At 48.1% G+C, this 18,007-nt stretch overlaps 1 protein-coding gene and 1 pseudogene across 2 annotated transcripts; one reads left to right on the top strand and one right to left on the bottom strand.

Moving 5' to 3' along the window:
* Nucleotides 1-217: 217 nt before the first annotated feature.
* Nucleotides 218-6,918, top strand: LOC307095069 (uncharacterized protein). Its single transcript, XM_079764232.1, has 3 exons — nucleotides 218-454; nucleotides 3,142-3,265; nucleotides 4,225-6,918. The coding sequence occupies exons 1-3, from the start codon at nucleotides 452-454 to the stop codon at nucleotides 6,381-6,383; spliced, it is 2,286 nt and encodes a 761-aa protein (XP_079620358.1). The 5' UTR covers nucleotides 218-451; the 3' UTR covers nucleotides 6,384-6,918.
* Nucleotides 6,919-12,305: 5,387 nt separating this feature from the next.
* Nucleotides 12,306-14,798, bottom strand: LOC307095032 (neurofilament light polypeptide-like; annotated as a pseudogene). The gene is made up of 2 exons: nucleotides 14,702-14,798; nucleotides 12,306-14,580 (listed from the first exon to the last, which is right to left on the bottom strand). The product of its transcript is annotated as a neurofilament light polypeptide-like (transcript).
* Nucleotides 14,799-18,007: the final 3,209 nt, after the last annotated feature.

Here is an 18,007-nt window from a genome sequence, read left to right as displayed (position 1 = left end):
ATCTAGTCCCTCCCCAGGCATCACTAGCTGGGCCACAACACCTGTCATTGGCTGGGATGCTAGTACTCCCCTGGGCGGTTGAGAAAACTACATTACCCAGAAGGCACTGCACTCAGGTGGGCGGCGCTAACGGGCATTTTGGTGTCTGCGCATCCGGTTAAGGCGGGACTTCCGCCTTCCTCCTCGCGGTGGCCATTTTAAAGTTTTAGGTCTGTTGTTCACAGAGTCACAGGCTTCAGGGCACTGGACTGAGGAGGAGGAGGCCTGGGAGGCCGCTGCCTGCGGTGCAGGGTGTGTCTGAGGCCCCTGGCGCCCCAACAGACCGAGATCGGGGTCCCCGTGCCTCCCGGATCCTCTCTGCTCACAGCGTTCCCGCAGCCTGACCCCCCGAACCCTCCAGCCTGGGGGCCGGCGCCGCTCAGGTCCTGCCGCCCAGGTCCCAGCGTCCAGAATGGTGAGTCCCTGGTGGTGACACGTGGGTGATGGGGAAGAGGGTGGAAGGCTGCAGGGCCACCTTGTGAGGACGTGATGGTGACACTGAGCTGGGAGGATTCGGGAACCCGGGCCTGTTTGGGGTCTAAAGGCAACAAAGAGATGAGGTGTGGTTTTGCGTGAGGAGTTTTACTTTCATTCTCAGAACGCTGGGTCCATAGATGGTTGTGGAAAAAAAAGAGGGACATTTTCTGAGGCAGGGGACTAACTTTTCCTAACATTGCTCAGAGGAAGAACAGACTAGAAGACAGAGGACAGCGGTTGTGGACAGGAAGGGGAGGTCCTGTAAATGATAATGTTCAAGAGTGAGCACTGGGGACTGAGCCCCGAGATCACACAGGCATCTGGAGGGCACCTGGCCTCCGGGCTGGGCAAGGGTCCTGGGCAGCCTGAGCCCATAGAGCCTGGTGGTTGCCAGGCTCCCAACAGACCATTATCTTTCCAGAAATTCCTGCAAATGCAGAATCGATCAGGTGTACGGGTTTGTGGAGCTTATTTCAGGGCCTCACCCCCTTGTGGCCTCTGAGATAGTGGAGTCCTGGGTCGGTCAGCCGCTCTTGTATCCCGGGGACCTGGGGACTTTGAACAGACAATGAGCCCAGACTCCAAAGGCCAGGAGGAGGGCTTCATGGAGTGGACCTTGTTTTTGGCGACCAGTGTAGTGAGTGCGAGGTCCTCCAGACATAGGTTCCAGAATGTGCAAAGGCTTGGAGTAAAGAGGGAGCTGAATCAGGAACCTGCAGGTATGTTTTTTTAAAAAGTACATCTATATTTTTATTGATTTTAGATGTCAAAAGGAGGGGAAGGGGGGAAGGTGAGAAAGACAGAGCAACAGGGATGAGCAAAAAATAGGGATTGGTTGCCACCTGCACAATCTCTACTGTGGATCCAGCCCACAACCCAGGCATGTGACCTCACACCAGTGCATGGGTCTGTGCTCAACAAAATGAGACACATCATCTAGGACAGTATATCCCTTTAATACAGGGGATCATGGTCAGGTTGTTAATGGTAGTAGTAGTTCAGAAGGGACGGTGTGAGCCTGAGGAATGGCTTTCTTCCTGGGGCCACTGTTTGTGAGAAGGGAGTGTCACAACACAGCTTAGGGACAAAAGTTGTCCTGTAGAGTGTGGGGGAGAGATAATCGTTTAGCAGTGGCCAAAGCCTTTGAAAGGTGAGTGGACCTGAGATTAATTGGAGGCCAAAGAGTAATTCAAGCAAGATGAGACCGAGGCTGGTACATATCAACTTTTCTAAACTCTCACCAGGATTTTCTTGTGACTCTTGGTGTGGCCTGGCTGTGGGGAGCTGTAGTCAGTGTTGTGGATTATCTAAGAGGCTTGAGTGGTCATCTGTGAGACTCACTGGGCATGGTGCAGAGGGCCATTGGGGCTGGGACTTGAGTGAAGGTTAAGTGAGAGTTGTTGGCTGTGACTAGTGAAGGGACATCAAGTGCAGCATCACAGGAGGTGGGCTCTGGATATCTGAGATCTGATTGTTCTTAATAGTTGAGGTTGAAGGAAATAAACAGTCATGGAGAGAGGCCTACGTAGCAGGAATCAAGGCTGCCTCTATGAGTGTGGACTATCAGAGTCTGGGTAGTGCTTGCTTCTGATTCAATATGGCAACCATCCTCTGACCACACATGCTGAGTAATAATTAAAAGGCCAGGAGATGAGGATGGGGTCTGGGCCTGTGGAAGTGCAGGTTTGAGAGAGGTGTGGTAGAAAGAGTGATGTGCACTCAGAGAGGGAAGGTGAATTCATGGTCACAGCACCATGACATTGACATAGAGTGAATGAAGGAAGAGTCTGTTTCTGGTCGTCCCTGGATGTAACAATAAGGTGAACTTTAGGGTAATTGCCTGTAAAGAGAGGAGTTTGGGTGCTACTTTCTAGGTTAAGAGCTTAGGTGCTATTTAACTAACCACCTGTCTTTTGTTGTTGGTTGTGACACACTGGTTGAAAAGAATGACATAGCATTAATCAGTGTTATCCATGCTTGTAAACCTCCACTGGCACGGGTAAGGAAAAAGGGTAAGAGAGAAATAGATTATGGAGGTGGTGAACTATAATTTTGGAAAAGAAGGTGATTAGGAAATAATTTATCCACATTATGGCATATTTGCATTTCATTTGAAGTTGTACCTCCAGGAATGAAGCTGTGTGAGAGAAGTGTTGTTCAAGGAACTATGTACAGCGGGTAGTACAAAGCAATGGCCTCAGCACATTGGGATTGGGGTCAAGAGGGTGAAGTGTGATGCCATGTGTTTGGTGTCTTAGAGGAACAATCTGAGGGACTACAATGCTATTTCCTGAGAAAACAGTATCAAATCACTCACACTCTCTTTATGGCCAACATATCTCTAACCTATATATGGACACCCACTGTATTGATAAGAGGCAGTGTGGCGTACATGGGAGGTCCAGAGCTCAGGTATCTTCTATCTGCTCAACTGCCTTAATTGTTGTTGGAAGAAAAATATCAGCAGGAAAATAAGAAGACAGTGGGTTTCATGGGATGAAGGGCTGGTATTTCCTCTGATGTGTAGAGTGGAAAGAGCAGATGCGTGTGGAGGGTGGGTAGTAGGATGGACTTATAATGTTAGGAGTGAATCTGATCATGGTTGTACTGTCCCCATTATGACAGGATGTGAACTTTGAGGACGTGGCCATTGCCTTCTCTCAGGAGGAGTGGGGGCTCCTTGATGAGGCTCAGCGACTTCTGTACTGCGATGTGATGCTGGAAGTGTTCGCACTTGTGTCATCTGTAGGTAAGACCTTCACGTTCTCCCAGTGTCCTGAGGTGATGACCTCTCTTCCTTTATGGCTCAGCCGTAGCTTTCTCTCTCCCACAGGCAGAACATGGTGTCTGCTAATGTCCCCCACTGTCCTGTCAAAAGTTCTGTGGCTGCCAGGGATGAGCTGGATGGGGAGCCCTGAGCAAAGGACTCCACGAACATCCCTAACACCCGTAACCTCGAAAAGTACAGGAAGTGTCAGGGAGTGAGGTGTCTTGCAGTGAGCTTAATGGGTCCCAGCTTTCACTTTCTTTCCATGGGAGGCTGACAGTGTCCACATGCATGGCTTCAACTTCTGCCCTTTTTCTCTAGGTAAGGGTTCTTTGTGGCAGCCTGTGCCGTGTTATGGTCTGTACCTACATGAACCATGTGCTGTTTTTGTAAGGCCCTCATTCAGATGTTTCTAATATTTTCTTCCCTGAATACTATAGCAAGCTGTGTTTCTCTGGCCCAGTGCTGACGGCTCACCTCTTCACCTGTTCCTCTGCACTGGTGCCTACGCAGTATTCTGCAACATTGACTTGCACATATGTTAAGAGAAGCACATATGTGCTAAGTATTTTTTGAAACCAGCTACTCCTTTATTGAATTTTACTTGGAGTAAGATGGAAGGAACCTCTTGCACAGCTCACATTCATCTTTAGCAGGCAAGCCCTGCTGAATGCCGTTAGTTGAAGGATTAGCTGGAGATCCATATTCTAATCCATGTGGTGCTTGCCTTATTTATGTCATATTTCTGGTGAGGCCTCTCTGTGTTGTGATCTTCATTAGCCCAAAAAGTCACAAGAGCCTCTTATTAATCCTTCCTGCACATCTCTTATTTTCAGATATTTTCATGGAACCAACGTGTGATGTGTAACACACTTTTGCAATGGGACTTCCCACTGTCACCACATTCAACATTCATTTCCTCCCCCTTTCTCACTTTTCAGGTTGTTGGCATAAAATGGATGATGAGGTGGCCTGTTCTGATCAGAGTGTATCTATACAAGGAGAGTCACAGGTCAGGGCTTCTAAGACAGCTCTAGCCACCCAGAAGACCCTTCTGTGTAAGTGGTGTTTCTCTCTGTTAAAAGATATTTTGCACCTGACTGAGTCACATTCAGCATACTTTGAGCAGAAAGTCTTCTGTAGTGACGCATGTGTTGGAGACTTCTGTTTCAGTGCAAACGCTCACCAGCAACAGAGGAATGAATGTGGAGCGGAGCCCTGGACACAAGGTATGGACAGGGCATCCTATGTGAGCAGGTGCAGCTTCTACTTATCGCTGTTGCCTTCAACCCGCAGGGAGGTTGGGGAAGACTTGCGATACAACTCAGAGCTTCACCAGCACCAGGCCTCTCTCAACACCGAGGAGCTACACTGTGGCAGGGAGATTTCACAGGAATTTCTTGATGAAAAAAGTCATCACCAGTGGGGTGACTGTGAAAATGCTGCCAGCCACATCCTGAACGTTGTTCAGTGTCAGGGTGAATTTTCTGGAGAAGTGATTTATGAGTGTAAGAAATGTAGTAAAGTGTTTAGACGAATCTCTAACCTCATTGGACATAAGGGAGTTCACCCTGGAGAAGAGATGTATGAGTGTAGTGAATGTGGGAAGCCGTTCAGTGAAAGAAATACATTAGTTAAACACCAGAGAGTTCACACTGGAGAGAAGCCATGTGAGTGTACTGAATTTGGGAAGTCTTACAGTGAAAGGAGTACATTCATTGAACACCAGAGATTTCACACTGGAGAGATGCCATATGAGTGTACTGAATGTGGGAAGTCTTTTAGCCGAAAACCTAACCTTATTAAACATCTGAAAGTCCACACTGGAGAGAAGCCATATGAGTGTACTGAATGTGGGAAGTCTTTTAGCCAAAAACCTAACCTTAATAAACATCTGAAAGTCCACACTGGAGAGAAGCCATATGAGTGTACTGAATGTGGGAAGTCTTTCAGCCAAAAATCTAACCTAATTAAACACCAGACAGTTCACACTGGGGAGAAGCCATGTGAGTGTACTGAATGTGGAAAGTCTTTTAGCAAAAAATCTACTCTTATTACACATCTGAAAGTTCACACTGGAGAGAAGCCATATGAGTGTACGGAATGTGGGAAGTCTTTCAGTGAAAGAAGTGCATTTATTGAACACCAGAGAGTTCACACTGGAGTGAAGCCATATGAGTGTACTGAATGTGATAAGTCTTTTAGCCAAAAATCTAACTTTATTATGCATCTGAAACTTCACAGTGGAGAGAAGCCATATGAATGTAGTATTTGTGGGGTTTCCTTCCGTCTGAGAGCTCACCTCACTGTACACCTCAGAGTTCACACTGGAGAGAAGCCATATGAGTGTACTGAATGTGGGAAGTCTTTCAGTGAAAGAAGTACATTCATTGAACATCAGAGAGTTCACACTGGAGAGAAGCCATTTGAGTGTACTGAATGTGGGAAGTCTTTTAGCCGAAAACCTAACCTTATTAAACATCTGAAAGTCCACACTGGAGAGAAGCCATATGAGTGTACTGAATGTGGGAAGTCTTTTAGCCAAAAACCTAACCTTATTAAACATCTGAAAGTCCACACTGGAGAGAAGCCATATGAGTGTACTGAATGTGGGAAGTTTTTCAGCCAAAAATCTAACCTAATTAAACACCAGACAGTTCACACTGGGGAGAAGCCATATGAGTGTACTGAATGTGGAAAGTCTTTTAGCCAAAAATCTACTCTTAATACACATCTCAAAGTTCACACTGGAGAGAAGCCATATGAGTGTACGGAATGTGGGAAGTCTTTCAGAGAAAGAAGTACATTCATTGAACACCAGAGAGTTCACACTGGAGAGAAGCCATATGAGTGTACTGAATGTGGGAAGTCTTTTAGACAAAAACCTAACCTTTTTAAACACCTGAAAGCCCACACTGGAGAGAAGCCATATGAGTGTACTGAATGTGGGAAGTCTTTCAGCCAAAAATCTACTCTTATTACACATCTGAAAGTTCACAGCGGAGAGAAGCCATATGAGTGTACTGAATGTGGGAAGTCTTTTCGCCAGAAATGTAGTCTTATTAAACATCTGAGAGTTCACACTGGAGAGAAGTATTAAATGTGCAGGGAATGTTTTATTTTATTCACTTAGAATAACAACACTGAAGACTACTGTTTGGGACCTATTTTTCTGAATTTAAAACTTTTTAATGGAACATACACTGTACTATATTCCTCATGTGTTTGCAGTACAAGCGAGTCTTGAAGGACATGCCCAGATCTAATACCTGATACATTTGTGGCTGAAGAGATTTCACTTCTACCACCTGGATCACCTGACGAGCGTGTGTCCCAACCCCTACGTGCTCAGGGGAAATGAATTCTATGTTTTCACTTGTGGTTGAGAACATTATGATTATTCCAGCTCTTGACAGTATCTTCATTCCTTTCTCTCTGACTAGGGAATGCAACTGACCCAGGGTTTGTCCAGAGCACCCATCCTCAGCTAATGAGTGCTACCACTTTCAGGGACATTGTGAGTCTCACATTATGCTTTTAGGAATTGTTTTAGTTTGTAATTTATCAGCCTGCAAATTTCTTACTGTCCTCTGTTGTGGTTTATTATTTTTTATTAAAGGTATTTTTCTTTAGTACCTTAATTTTTTTGGTTATTTTCACTTCCAGGGATGATTGTCAAGTACAATTATGACCTATCATCATAGAGTTAACAGATATTGTTTGAATCCCAACCTTTCTGTGCTTTAGGAGGGACAGCATAATACTAGAAAATTGCTCTTTGGCCAATATTGGCTTATAGTGCGTTGCTAGTCGAGGCCTTGAAAGAAAGACTGCTTGACTTTGTGGTTCCAGTTCGCATGTTTGATCCCAGCACATATGGGGATGTGGGAGCCATCTAATTTTTTCTCTCTCTCATATTGATGTCTCTCCCAATATCTCTCTTCTTCTCCCCCTTCCCTTGTACTCTCTCTCAAAACATCCTCAGATGAGGATTACCAAAAAGTCCAAACATTCACTCCGGTGCCCTGAGATGGGGCCTCTGCCTGCACAGCCCCCCTTTCCTCACTCTTCCCTGCCTTTGCCTGGGATGTTCCCACTGTAGCTGGGCACACTGTGTCCTTCCCAGGGTTTGGAAGAGAGGAGGCCCAGTCAAGGCCCTGGGAGGGATTTGGGTTCTGTGTCTGCCTGAGATGTGCTGGCCAGGGCTCTTCTATCTCTATCCAGACGTCTCTCCAGCGTGCTCCTCCCCATCCTCCAGGCACGTGGCCTGCTGCAAATGAACCTACTTGTGTATCTGGGAGAATCCTCCTGATGCTTTGGGCCCCCAAATCAGTTCACCTTTAGAAAGTCCTGCCTCCCGCCAACCCACTCACACCGCTGAGACCCACTAGTGTTTAAGTCTCCTTTTTCCATTTTAGGGATTATTTTGCACTTTAATTTTATAAAAAATAAAGGACTCCTCTCCTCACCCCCTTACCCAGACGGTCCTGGCGGTAGCATAGATTCTACAGGAAATGGTTCTGTGTATTTTCAGTGGTGAGAACATTCCGCAATACAAGCATTTCCAGAAGGAGAGTCTTGGTCTCAATGTAATTCCACATTCAGAGGATGAGTTGTGGTTGGTGTGCCCTCTCCCTCAGTTTTGCCTATGCATACAAGACCTGAAGTGAGGTCATAGTTCCTGGATTCTGGGTAATAGGGTGCTGCTGGGGTGTGTGGTTGAGGGGCAGAGAGTTCGGATGCCTGTGAAGGTGTTCCTGCCAGCTCATGGGCCAGGTGTCTGGAGTGGGTGGGCTGAGGGAAGGCTGTAGGGATGAGAACTTGAATGAGGCTGGATGGAGGGTCAGCAGCCATGGGTGGGCATAAGGGACACATATAAAGACTGAGGCTGTGGATACTGTTGAGCCCAACTGTTTCAGACGCCCCAAATACAGAGTCCCCTGTCCTTGGGAACTGGCATTCTAGTGGAGGACAGTCCGCAGAGAATGGCCCAGGACACCTGTGACAGGTGACAGCAGCGATGGGGGAAGGAGAAACCCGCGTTGGTCAGTGGGGTCTTCACTGAGGAAGTCTGGGACGGGGTGGCAGGCTCCAGGTCGGAGCCTGCAGGGAGCATGCCCTGTGCATTTGCGAGCTGTGGGGAGGCACTCTGGCTGGTTTTAACATCAAAGATCAGAAAGTGGTAAAAAAAAATAAAAATGAAATAAATGGTGGCCGAACAGGCAGAGGTCTTGTGCATCTCGTCCTGAGCCAGACTGGAAATACCACTCAGTTGAAGAACATCCGAATGGTATTAACAAACCACATGCAGCCGAGGAGACGGTTGACAGCAGGGAAGGGCAGGGGACGCCTGTAGAACGGCCAGAACGGGGACGTGGGCTTGAGAGGGACAGCCAGCCGGGGGCCCAGAGGCTGAGGGGAAAGCTGTGTTCCTCTAAAGCTGCGTCCCTTCACGACGTGGGTAACATCCACCCGGGTCATGGCAAAGCCACAGGGCAGCTGGCTGCCGGGGAAACGGGACCAGAGGCAACAGCCCCAAAGGCTGCCCCGGGAAAGGCGGCCCAAACAGCGCGGTGCGGGGGAGAGACCAACGAGCACTTTCATTGCTGTGGTTTGGTTTTGTCTTTGCTTTTGTTCTCTAAGCCCAGAACACAGGGCTTTTCTATTGCAAACACGCACCCGGGGCTTTGGAGCAGGGAGAGAGGCACAGGCTTGAGGAGCCTGAGGAGAGGCTGAGGAGCGAAGCAGGGCGGGGGGACACGGCCAAGAGTCCTGCATTCGGACATACTTTTTTTTAAAATTCTTTATTTTTTAAAATTATTACATGAGTCTCCTTACCGCCATTGACCTCTCCCCAGCTGTTTCTGCCCCCCAGCACATGCCCTCACCAACTTACTGTCTCTGTCCACTGGCTATGCCTATTTGAAAGCATACAAATGCTTTTGTTGATCTTTTACCCCCTCCCCTCCCCTGCCTTCCCTCTTAGTTGGGACGGTCTGTTCAATGCTTCTATGTCTCTGGCTCTATTTTTGTTCATCAGTTTATGCTGTTCATTATATTCCACAAATGAATGAGATCATATGATATTTGTCTTTCTCTGGCGGCCTTATTTCGCTTAGCATAACGCCCTCGAGGTCCATTCATGCTGTTGCAAATGGTAAGAGTTCCTTCTTTTTTACAGCAGCGTAGTATTCCATTGTGTAGATGAACCACAGTGGTTTTTTTAAAATATATATATATTATTGATTTTTTACAGAGAGGAAGAGAGTGATAGTTAGAAACACTGATGAGAGAGAAACATCGATCAGCTGCCTCCTGCACACCCCCTACTGGGGATGTGCCCGCAACCAAGGTACATGCCCTTGACCGGAATCGAACCTGGGACCTTTCAGTCTGCAGGCCGACGCTCTATCCACTGAGCCAAACCGGTTTCGGTGAACCTCAGTGTTTTTAATGCGCTCATCTGCTGATGGGCACTTAGACTGTTTCCAAATCATAGCCATTGTAACCACGATTGTGCTGCTATGAACATAGGGGTGCATATGTCCTTTCTGATGGGTGTTTCTGATTTCTTGGGGTATATTTTGCTAGAATTGTGGCATTCTTAGCTTCCAAACCTAAGCGGCCATTTCTCCCCTGAAGACCTCGCCCCTCCCAGTTGGCTTTTAGCAGGATATACAGCCTGCCACACCTGCATTTTGAGCTTAACAGAGGAAACAAAGGCAGAGTCCAAGTTTTTGGGTCTGAATAGTCCCTCAGTGACTGGATTGGAAGAGGGGCTGGTCACCCTGCTATTCGAGGAATCAGACTGATAAAAACTCCAGGTTGCCAGCCAACCTCATTGGTCTCCATACAAGGATCTCTGACCAACCAAGGCCAGAGCAATATTTTGGAACACACATGGAGGAGCATCTCTGGGTGAGGAAAAAACACCCATCTTATTCCCTGAAAGAAAATCAGCACCATCCCCACCTAAAGCCCTGTCAGAAACAGATGCTTGAGTCATTCAGACTGACGGCCAGAGGACAGGCAAAGAGGGCAGATTGGCCCTGCCTGCTTGCAGCCATGGCCTGTGCATACAGACACAAGCAGAGGACCTGTGTATCTCTTGCAGCTTCAAACGGGGAGCTAAAAGCCAAAAGACAGTGACTGACAGGGGCCAGCACCTCAGTACCTAACAGGAAGCCCAGGATTAGCAGACAGAACAGAAGAGTGGGGTCCTACACCAGCAGCCATGGGGCACTAAAACTCAGCTGATGTGAATGACACTTCACCTTTTTATTTTCATTATTTTAAAATTTTATGATTGGTTTTACTTTTATCTTTTTTGCACCTTTCTCTCTCTCACTTCTCTTATTCCCGTTTTTCATCTTTTACCCATTTTAGTTTTTCTATTTCATTTTTCCTCCTTTTAAATAATAAATCTACTTTATCTGCTTTATTGGTGTGTTATTATTCTAATCTCTGTTGGTTTATTCATATATCTAATTTCCACTTCCCTGATCCTACTCCATTCCCCTTCCCTTTTCTTCACTATGCTTTTTATTTTCTTTCTCTCTTGTCTTGCTCTTTTCTTCTCCCAATTTTTAACTTGGTTTATTTCTTTAATTTAGGCCTTTCTGCTGTCTCCTCTAATCTCCTTTTCAAAAATTTTAATTTAATTTTTGCCTTCTCATTTCTTCTTTTCATCCTCTGTTCTAAACTGTGGCCTCTCCCCTATTTATCCAATTCCTTACCTATATTTTCTTTAAGCTAAGCATCTACCACCCCTATTTTTTTTTCTGGGTGTTTGTGACTTTTGGTTTGTTTTGTGTGTTTTCTTCCCCTATTTTTTCTTTCTTTTTTTTTTTAACTCCTTGGTATCATTCTTGCTATCTTTTCTCTTTTCTAATTATCTTTTCTCTGGTGGTCACTTTTATTTGGGTTATAGGTGTCTTGTGTACATTCGTGTTCTGTTCCTTCTGTGTCGTGTCTTGTCCTGTTGTATTTTGTGCATTTGGCTCAGCGGCTCCATAACCTTGGGCATAAGGTGGTAAGACATAAGCCACTTAATCAGAACCCTGAGAGCATGCTCCATCCATGAAGTGGTCAATAATATTCAAGACCTAATTACATCAGAATAACCCAAATATATCAAGTAGGATCACTCCCTAGAATACCCAGTCCTGGTGACCTGAGAGGCTGCACCACTGGGTACTACAAAACATCTAGTACATAAGACCAATTAAAAAAACCTGAGTGGCATAGCAGTTTGATTAATATATAGTCAGTTACAAGGGAATAGAACAAATGGGGAGAAAAAGAAACTCCCCCCAAATGAAAGACAGGGAAGAGTCACCATGAAAGGAACTAAATGAAATGGTAGCAAGCAATTTGTCAGAGAAAGTAATCAAAGTAATGGTTATAAGGATGCATAAATGTTATGAAGTTGAGAAATTCACCAACGTGTAAGAATCAAGAGGAAATGAAGAATGACATAAACATAACAAGGAACACAATGGAAGGTTTCAATGGGAGACTAGAAGAAGCTAAGGACCAAATCAGCCATATTGAAGATAAGGTAGAAAAAAATACCACCCAACCAGTGTAGCAACTGGTAAAAAAAAATTTAGAAAGCAGTAGGCTAGTCTAAGACAGCTCTGGGACAACATGAAATGAAACAACATTCACATAATAGGGATGCCAGAAGAGTAAGAAGCTGAGCAAGGAATAGAAAAACTATTTGAAGAAATATGAGAGGAAACTCTCCTAACTTTGGGAAGAAAACAAGTCACACCAACCCAAGAAGCACAGAGTGTCCCAAACAAGAAGAACCCCAAAAGACTGCCCCTAAGACACATTGTACTGGAATTTGGAAACACCCTGAAAAAGTAAGTATCTTAAAAGCTGCCAGAGAGAGACAGTTATAAACAAGGGATCTCCCATTAGACTATCAACTGGCTGCTTGACAGAAACACATCAGGCCAGAAGGGAATGGAATAAAGTATAAAAGTGATGCAAAGCAAGGGACTGAATCCAAGAATACTCTATCCAGCAAGGCTATTATTAAAAACTAGTGGCCCAGTGCACGAAATTTGTACATGGGGGGGGGGGGGGTTGTCTCAGCCTGGCCTGCATCCTCTCCAATCTGAGACCCCTGTGGGATCCAGCCTAAACTGGCAGTCGGACAACCCCCTCGCAATCCGGGACTGCTGGCTCCTAACCACTCACCTACCTGCCTGCTTGATCACCCCTGACCACTCTGCCTGATTGCCCCCAACTGCACCCCCCTGCCGGCCTGCTCACCCCCAACTGGTCCCCTCTGCCGGTCTGCTCGCCACCAACTGCCCTCCCCTTCTGACCTGATCATCCCCAACTGCCTTCCCCTCCTGGCCTGATCACCCCTAACTGCCTCTGCCACCATGGCTTTGTTTGGAAGGACTTCTGGAAGGTCTCATGGTCTAATTAGCATATTACCCTTTTATTAATATAGATAGGATATGACATACTGCCATAACTATAACATGTACCAGTATTACTCTATGAGAATACATACTTCATGTGATAGGAAGGCATCTAATACATTACATTGTATATGTTGTAAGTAGTAGGAAATACTGTATTCGTAGCAATAGCATACACCCTGTGACCTCCCTTCCTGATTTGGGAATGGTTCCCCAGTTCTTTGAACGTTTCCTGGCCCCTAATGTATTTTTTTTTTTTTTTTGTCATTCAGTGTAACTTTATTTACTGTTTATTGCACATGATTTGAGGTCTTTAATTTCTAACCACCAAAGATTCAAAGGACTTTTTTCCCATGAAGTTTAACATTAACATCAGTGAATTCATGTGTTTTTATTGTAAACATCTGAATTATTCACATTGTCATAGATCCTGAACTCATAAGCATGTACCATGCATGCACAGGCTGGCAGCAAGCCAGGAAGCCACTCTGCCAGCAAACAGATACTCTGCATAAGGAGAAAAGTCATAGCATAACATTTAATGTCCATCCTGAGTCACCTCAGAATGTTATATATCTTGACTTCTTAATTCATATAGTATCAGGAACTCAACCACTTGGTTGGTGATGGGGTTGACCTGGTTTCAGGAGGATTATTCCTGAAATAATTAAGGAAAGGAGGGCTCAATCTTTTCTTGGTTGCTTGCTCCTCCCCAGCACCTTCATCTTTCTTCTCATCCTCAGCTTCTTGGCCATCTTCTCCTTCACCTTAACCTCCTTCTTCTTCCTCCTTTGCATCCTCAAATTCTTCCTTGGCACCTTCTTCCTCTTCCTCTCCTTCCTCTTCGTCAGCCACTTCCTTCTCCTCCTCCTCCTCCTCCTCCTCCTCAGTTTCTCCTTCAGAGGGGGGTTCATCCTTAGCTTCCTAATGGTCTCCTCCACCTCGATCTGCTCCTCCTGGACGTGGCTGGTGTATTAAGAAGGGAAGGAGCAAGCGGGCATCAAGTAGGAGCTAGTCTGTAAACCACCGTAGGCAGATCGACCAAAGATCTGGGAACTCTGGGAGTAGCCACTGCCTATGCTTCCCACGCTGGTGAAACTGAGCCGGTCTCCTCACCTTCCAAGAGTTTCCTGTAAGCTGCAATGTCAGTGTCCAAAGCCACATTGAGGAGGTCCTGGTATTCTTTTAAATATCATGCCATTTCACTCTCTGTAGTTCTCAACTCATTTTCTAATTTGTTGATTGTGTCCTGCATAGCACTGACATCGGAGTTCTGCTTATCCTCCAGCTCTCGCAGCTGCTTTCCCAGAGCTTAGTTCATGCCCCGGCATGCTTTGATCTCCAGGGTCTTGGCCTTGAGCAGGCGGCGGCTTTCAGACACCTCGTCCTTGGCAGCGTGCACCCCGTAGGTGTTCTTGGCAGCGCTCTCGGTCAGCACGGTGAAGTGGCTCTTGTACCATTCTTCTGCATTCTGCATGTCCTTGGCAGCCAGCTTCTATTGGGTGCTGATGTCCTTGAGCGCTGCAGAGAGGTCGGACTTGGAGAACATGTCCATCTCCACGGAGATCTGAGCGTACTGGATCTGCACCTGCAGCTCGGCCATCTCCTTTTCATGCACCTTCTTCAGAAAGGCGATTTAGTCCATCAGGCTGTCGATGCGATTTTCAAGCTCAGCGCCAGCAAGAGCCGCCTCGTCTGCACCTTTGCGCGCCTCCATCAGCCAGCCCTCTGCGTCATCATGGTTCAGCACCTCTTCCTGGTGGCTCGCCTGCAGGTTGCTTCCAGTCCCTTCCAAGCCCTGGTGCCTGCTAACTGCCCACTGCCCTCTCCTTGCCAGGGACAGGGCGCGGTGGGCTGGGGCACAGGCATCCCATTTTCATTAAAATGTTCAACCTGGGCCAGCTCCACCTGTGTCCACAGGCAGCCACAGGTCTGGGTAGACCGTGATCCCAGAGACCCTGGCCACCGCCCCTACCTGGGAACCCGATGGTGGCCTCGACCCAGCAGGCAGCGTCAGGCTCAGCCCACCTGGCCTGCCCAGACCCAGATGGCTGCCTGGACCCCGCGGGCATCGTCAGGCGCTTCCCACATGGCCTGCCTGATCCCTAATGGCGGCCTGGACCCCGCAGGTGGCGTCCGGCGCTGCCCGCCCGGTGTGCCAGTTACCGATGGTGGCTTGGACCCCGCGGTGGCATCAGGCACAGCCCGCCAGGCCTGCCCGGTCCCCGATGGCTGCCTGGACCCCACGGGCGGTGACAGGCACTGCACGTCAGGCCTGCCCAACCCCAATGGCTGCCTGGACTCCACATGCTTCTTGGGCATCTTCTCTTTCACCTTCACCTTCACCTCCATCTTCTTCCTCCTTTGCATCCTCAACTTCTTCCTTGCCACCTTCTTCCTCTTCCTCTCCTTCCTCTTCGTCAGCCACTTCCTTCTCCTCTTCCTCCTCTTCAGCTTCTCCTTCAGAGGGGGGTTCATCCTTAGCTTCCTAATGAACCCCGCAGGTGGTGACAGGCACTGTCCGCCTGGCCTGCGCAGTTACCGATGGCAGGCTGAACCCCGTGGGCGGTGTGAGGCATTGCCCACCAGGACTGCCTTGTCCACGATGGCAGACTGGACCCCACGGGCGGCGTCCACCAGGCCTGCCCGATCCCTGATGGCGGCCTGGACCCCGCAGGTGGCAACAGGCGCTGCCCGCCATGCCTGCCTGGTCCCCTATGGCGGCCTGCGCCCCATGGACAGCGTCAGGCGCTGCAAGAAATGCTAAAGGGACTGCTGTAAAAAGATGAAATAGAAAGGTAAGAAGAAACTCAGAATAAAAAATAAAAATGGCAAAAAGCAACCTACCGCCCAGCCAGTTTAGCTCTGTGGATAGAGTGTCTGCCTGCAAACTGAAAGGTCCCAGGTTCAATTCTGGTCATGGGCACATGCCCGGGATATGGGCTAAATGCCCAGTAGGGGGGTGCAGGAGGCAGCTGTTCAATTATTTGCTAACATCATTGATGTTTCTCTCTCCCTCTCCCTCTCTGAAATCAATATATGTATATATATAAAATCACCACTACTTTAACAAAGAAAAAAGAAATTATGAAATACTCCAAACTTTGAAAATGATGAGAATTTGATGTAGAATTTACAGTTGATTAAATGAAGAGATAATTCATCAAAATTATCTGCAGAGGGAAATGTGAATGAATATACTATCAACATGAAGAAAGGCCAAAAAGTTAAAAAATGACCCCTTCCTGCCCTGTCTGAAAGGTTCCAGGTTCCATTCTGGTCAAGGGCACCGGGGTTGCAGGCTCAATCCCCAGTGGGGGGCCTACAGGAGGCTGCCTATCCATGACTCTCATCATTGATGTTTCTGTCTCTCCCTTCCTCTCTAAAATCAAAATCAATAAAATGTATTTAAACTAGAGGCCCGTGCATGACATTCATGCACTGATATCCGGGGGTACCTCAGCCCGGCCTGCACCCTCTTCAATCGGTGACTCCTCGGGGGATGTCTGCCTGCTGGCTTAAGCCCGCTCTCTGCGGGGACCGGGCCTCAGCTGGCAGTCAGACATCCCCTGAGGGGTCCATAGTGCTGCCACAGAGGCGGGAGAGTCTCCCTCCACCACTGCTTCGCTTGCCAGCCATAAGCCCAGCTTCTGGCTGAGTGGCACTTCCCCTGTGGGAGAGCACTGACCACCAGGGGGCAGCTCCTGTGTTGAGTGTCTGCCCCCTGATGGTCAGTGCGTGAAATAGCAACTGGTTGTTCCGCCATGCGGTCATTTACATATTAGAGTTTTATTATAGAGGATAATAATAAAAGTAAAATCCTATCTAATAAAAGAGTAATATGCAGATTGATCATCACTGCAACACACAATATAGCTGCCCCCATGTGGTCAAAGATCCTGCCCCCATGTGGACATAAGATGGCCACCAGAAGATGGCCAGCAGGAGAAGGCAGTTGGGAGGCACCCGGCCTGCAAGGGAGGGCAGTTGAGAGTGACCAAGCCTGCAAGGGAGGGCAGTTGAGAGGGACCAAGCCTGCAAGGGAGGGCAGTTGGAGGTGATCAACCCTGCAAGAGAGGGCAGTTAGGGGTGACCAGGCCGGCAGAGGAGGGAAGTTGGGGGCAAACAGGCTGGCAGCAGAGTGGTTAGGTGGTGATAGGCTGGCAGGCAGAAGTGGTTAGGGGCAATCAGGAAGGCAGGCAGACAAGCAGTTGGGAGCCAGCATTCCTGGATTGTGAGAGGGATGTCCGACTGCCCGTTTAGGCCCGATCCCTCAAGGGGTCCCATATTGGAGAGGGTACAGGCTGGGCTGAGGGACAACCCCCCTCCGTGCACGAATTTCGTGCACCGGGCCTCTAGTCCTATATAATAAAAGCCTAATATGCTAAGTGTCTGGTTTTCCAGTTGGCTATTCAACCAAAGTGTAATATGCTAATGATATGCTAAGACCACTCAACTGCTCCCTATGACATGCACTGACCACCAGGGGAAGTCAACTGGTCTACCAGTCGCTATGATCTGCACTGACCTCCAGGGGGCAGACAGTTGACCAGTCTCTATGACCTGCACTGACCACCAGGGGGCAGACGCTCTTGACTGTTAGGTTAGCTTGCTACTGAGGTCTGGCCAATGGAGTCTGAGCAAGACAGGCTGGACACACCCTGGAGCCCTCCTGTGGTCCCTCCCTGGCTGGCCAACCTCCCGTGTCCCTCCCTGGCCTCGATCATGCACCAGTGGGGTCCCTCAGCCTGGCCTGTACCCTCTCACAATTTGGGCAGAGGGACCCCCTCCCCTCAGTGCATGAAGTTCGTGCACAGGGCCTCTCAAGTAAATATATAGTCACTCCCTTCCCAAAGGGTAGAGAGTTGGAATGGTTTAGGGGGAAGTTTCTTCAAACCTGTGCTATTTAACCAACTCTTGGACACGGAAGAAAAAGTCAGATGGGCTGGTTCCAAGCAGCCCTGCCCAGGACAAGGGGGGCTGTGCCCAGTCCTGACCCAGCTGCTGGTGAGGGGAGAGGGTGGCTAGTCACCCAGTCAGGCCCACAGCACTCGGCCAAGCCATATTGATTCACCCTCGGGATAGCTGCCTTCATCCCCTCGGCTCAATTGATCCATTATCTCCCATCTCAGAGGAAGAATGCTCCTGTCCACCCCCCTAAGGGAATGTGGGGACACTGAGGCACAGGGAGGGGTGGTTCCCAGCCCAATCCTCCCTTGGATGAAGTTAGGGATAAAGGAGCTGGGAGCTAATGGCCAAGGAGAGGCTGGATGACTTCTGT

The sequence above is a fragment of the Cnephaeus nilssonii genome, assembly GCF_951640355.1.
Source record: "Cnephaeus nilssonii genome assembly, chromosome: 24".
In the NCBI taxonomy this organism is placed as follows: domain Eukaryota; kingdom Metazoa; phylum Chordata; class Mammalia; order Chiroptera; family Vespertilionidae; genus Cnephaeus; species Cnephaeus nilssonii.
This window is presented reverse-complemented; position numbering and strand designations above follow the sequence as displayed.

Bases quoted from the DNA above. Each gene is read 5' to 3' on its own strand.
- LOC307095069 (XM_079764232.1), top strand. The intron at 3,266-4,224 runs GTAAGACCTTCA...CTCACTTTTCAG, and splicing joins CGCACTTGTGTCATCTGTAG to GTTGTTGGCATAAAATGGAT.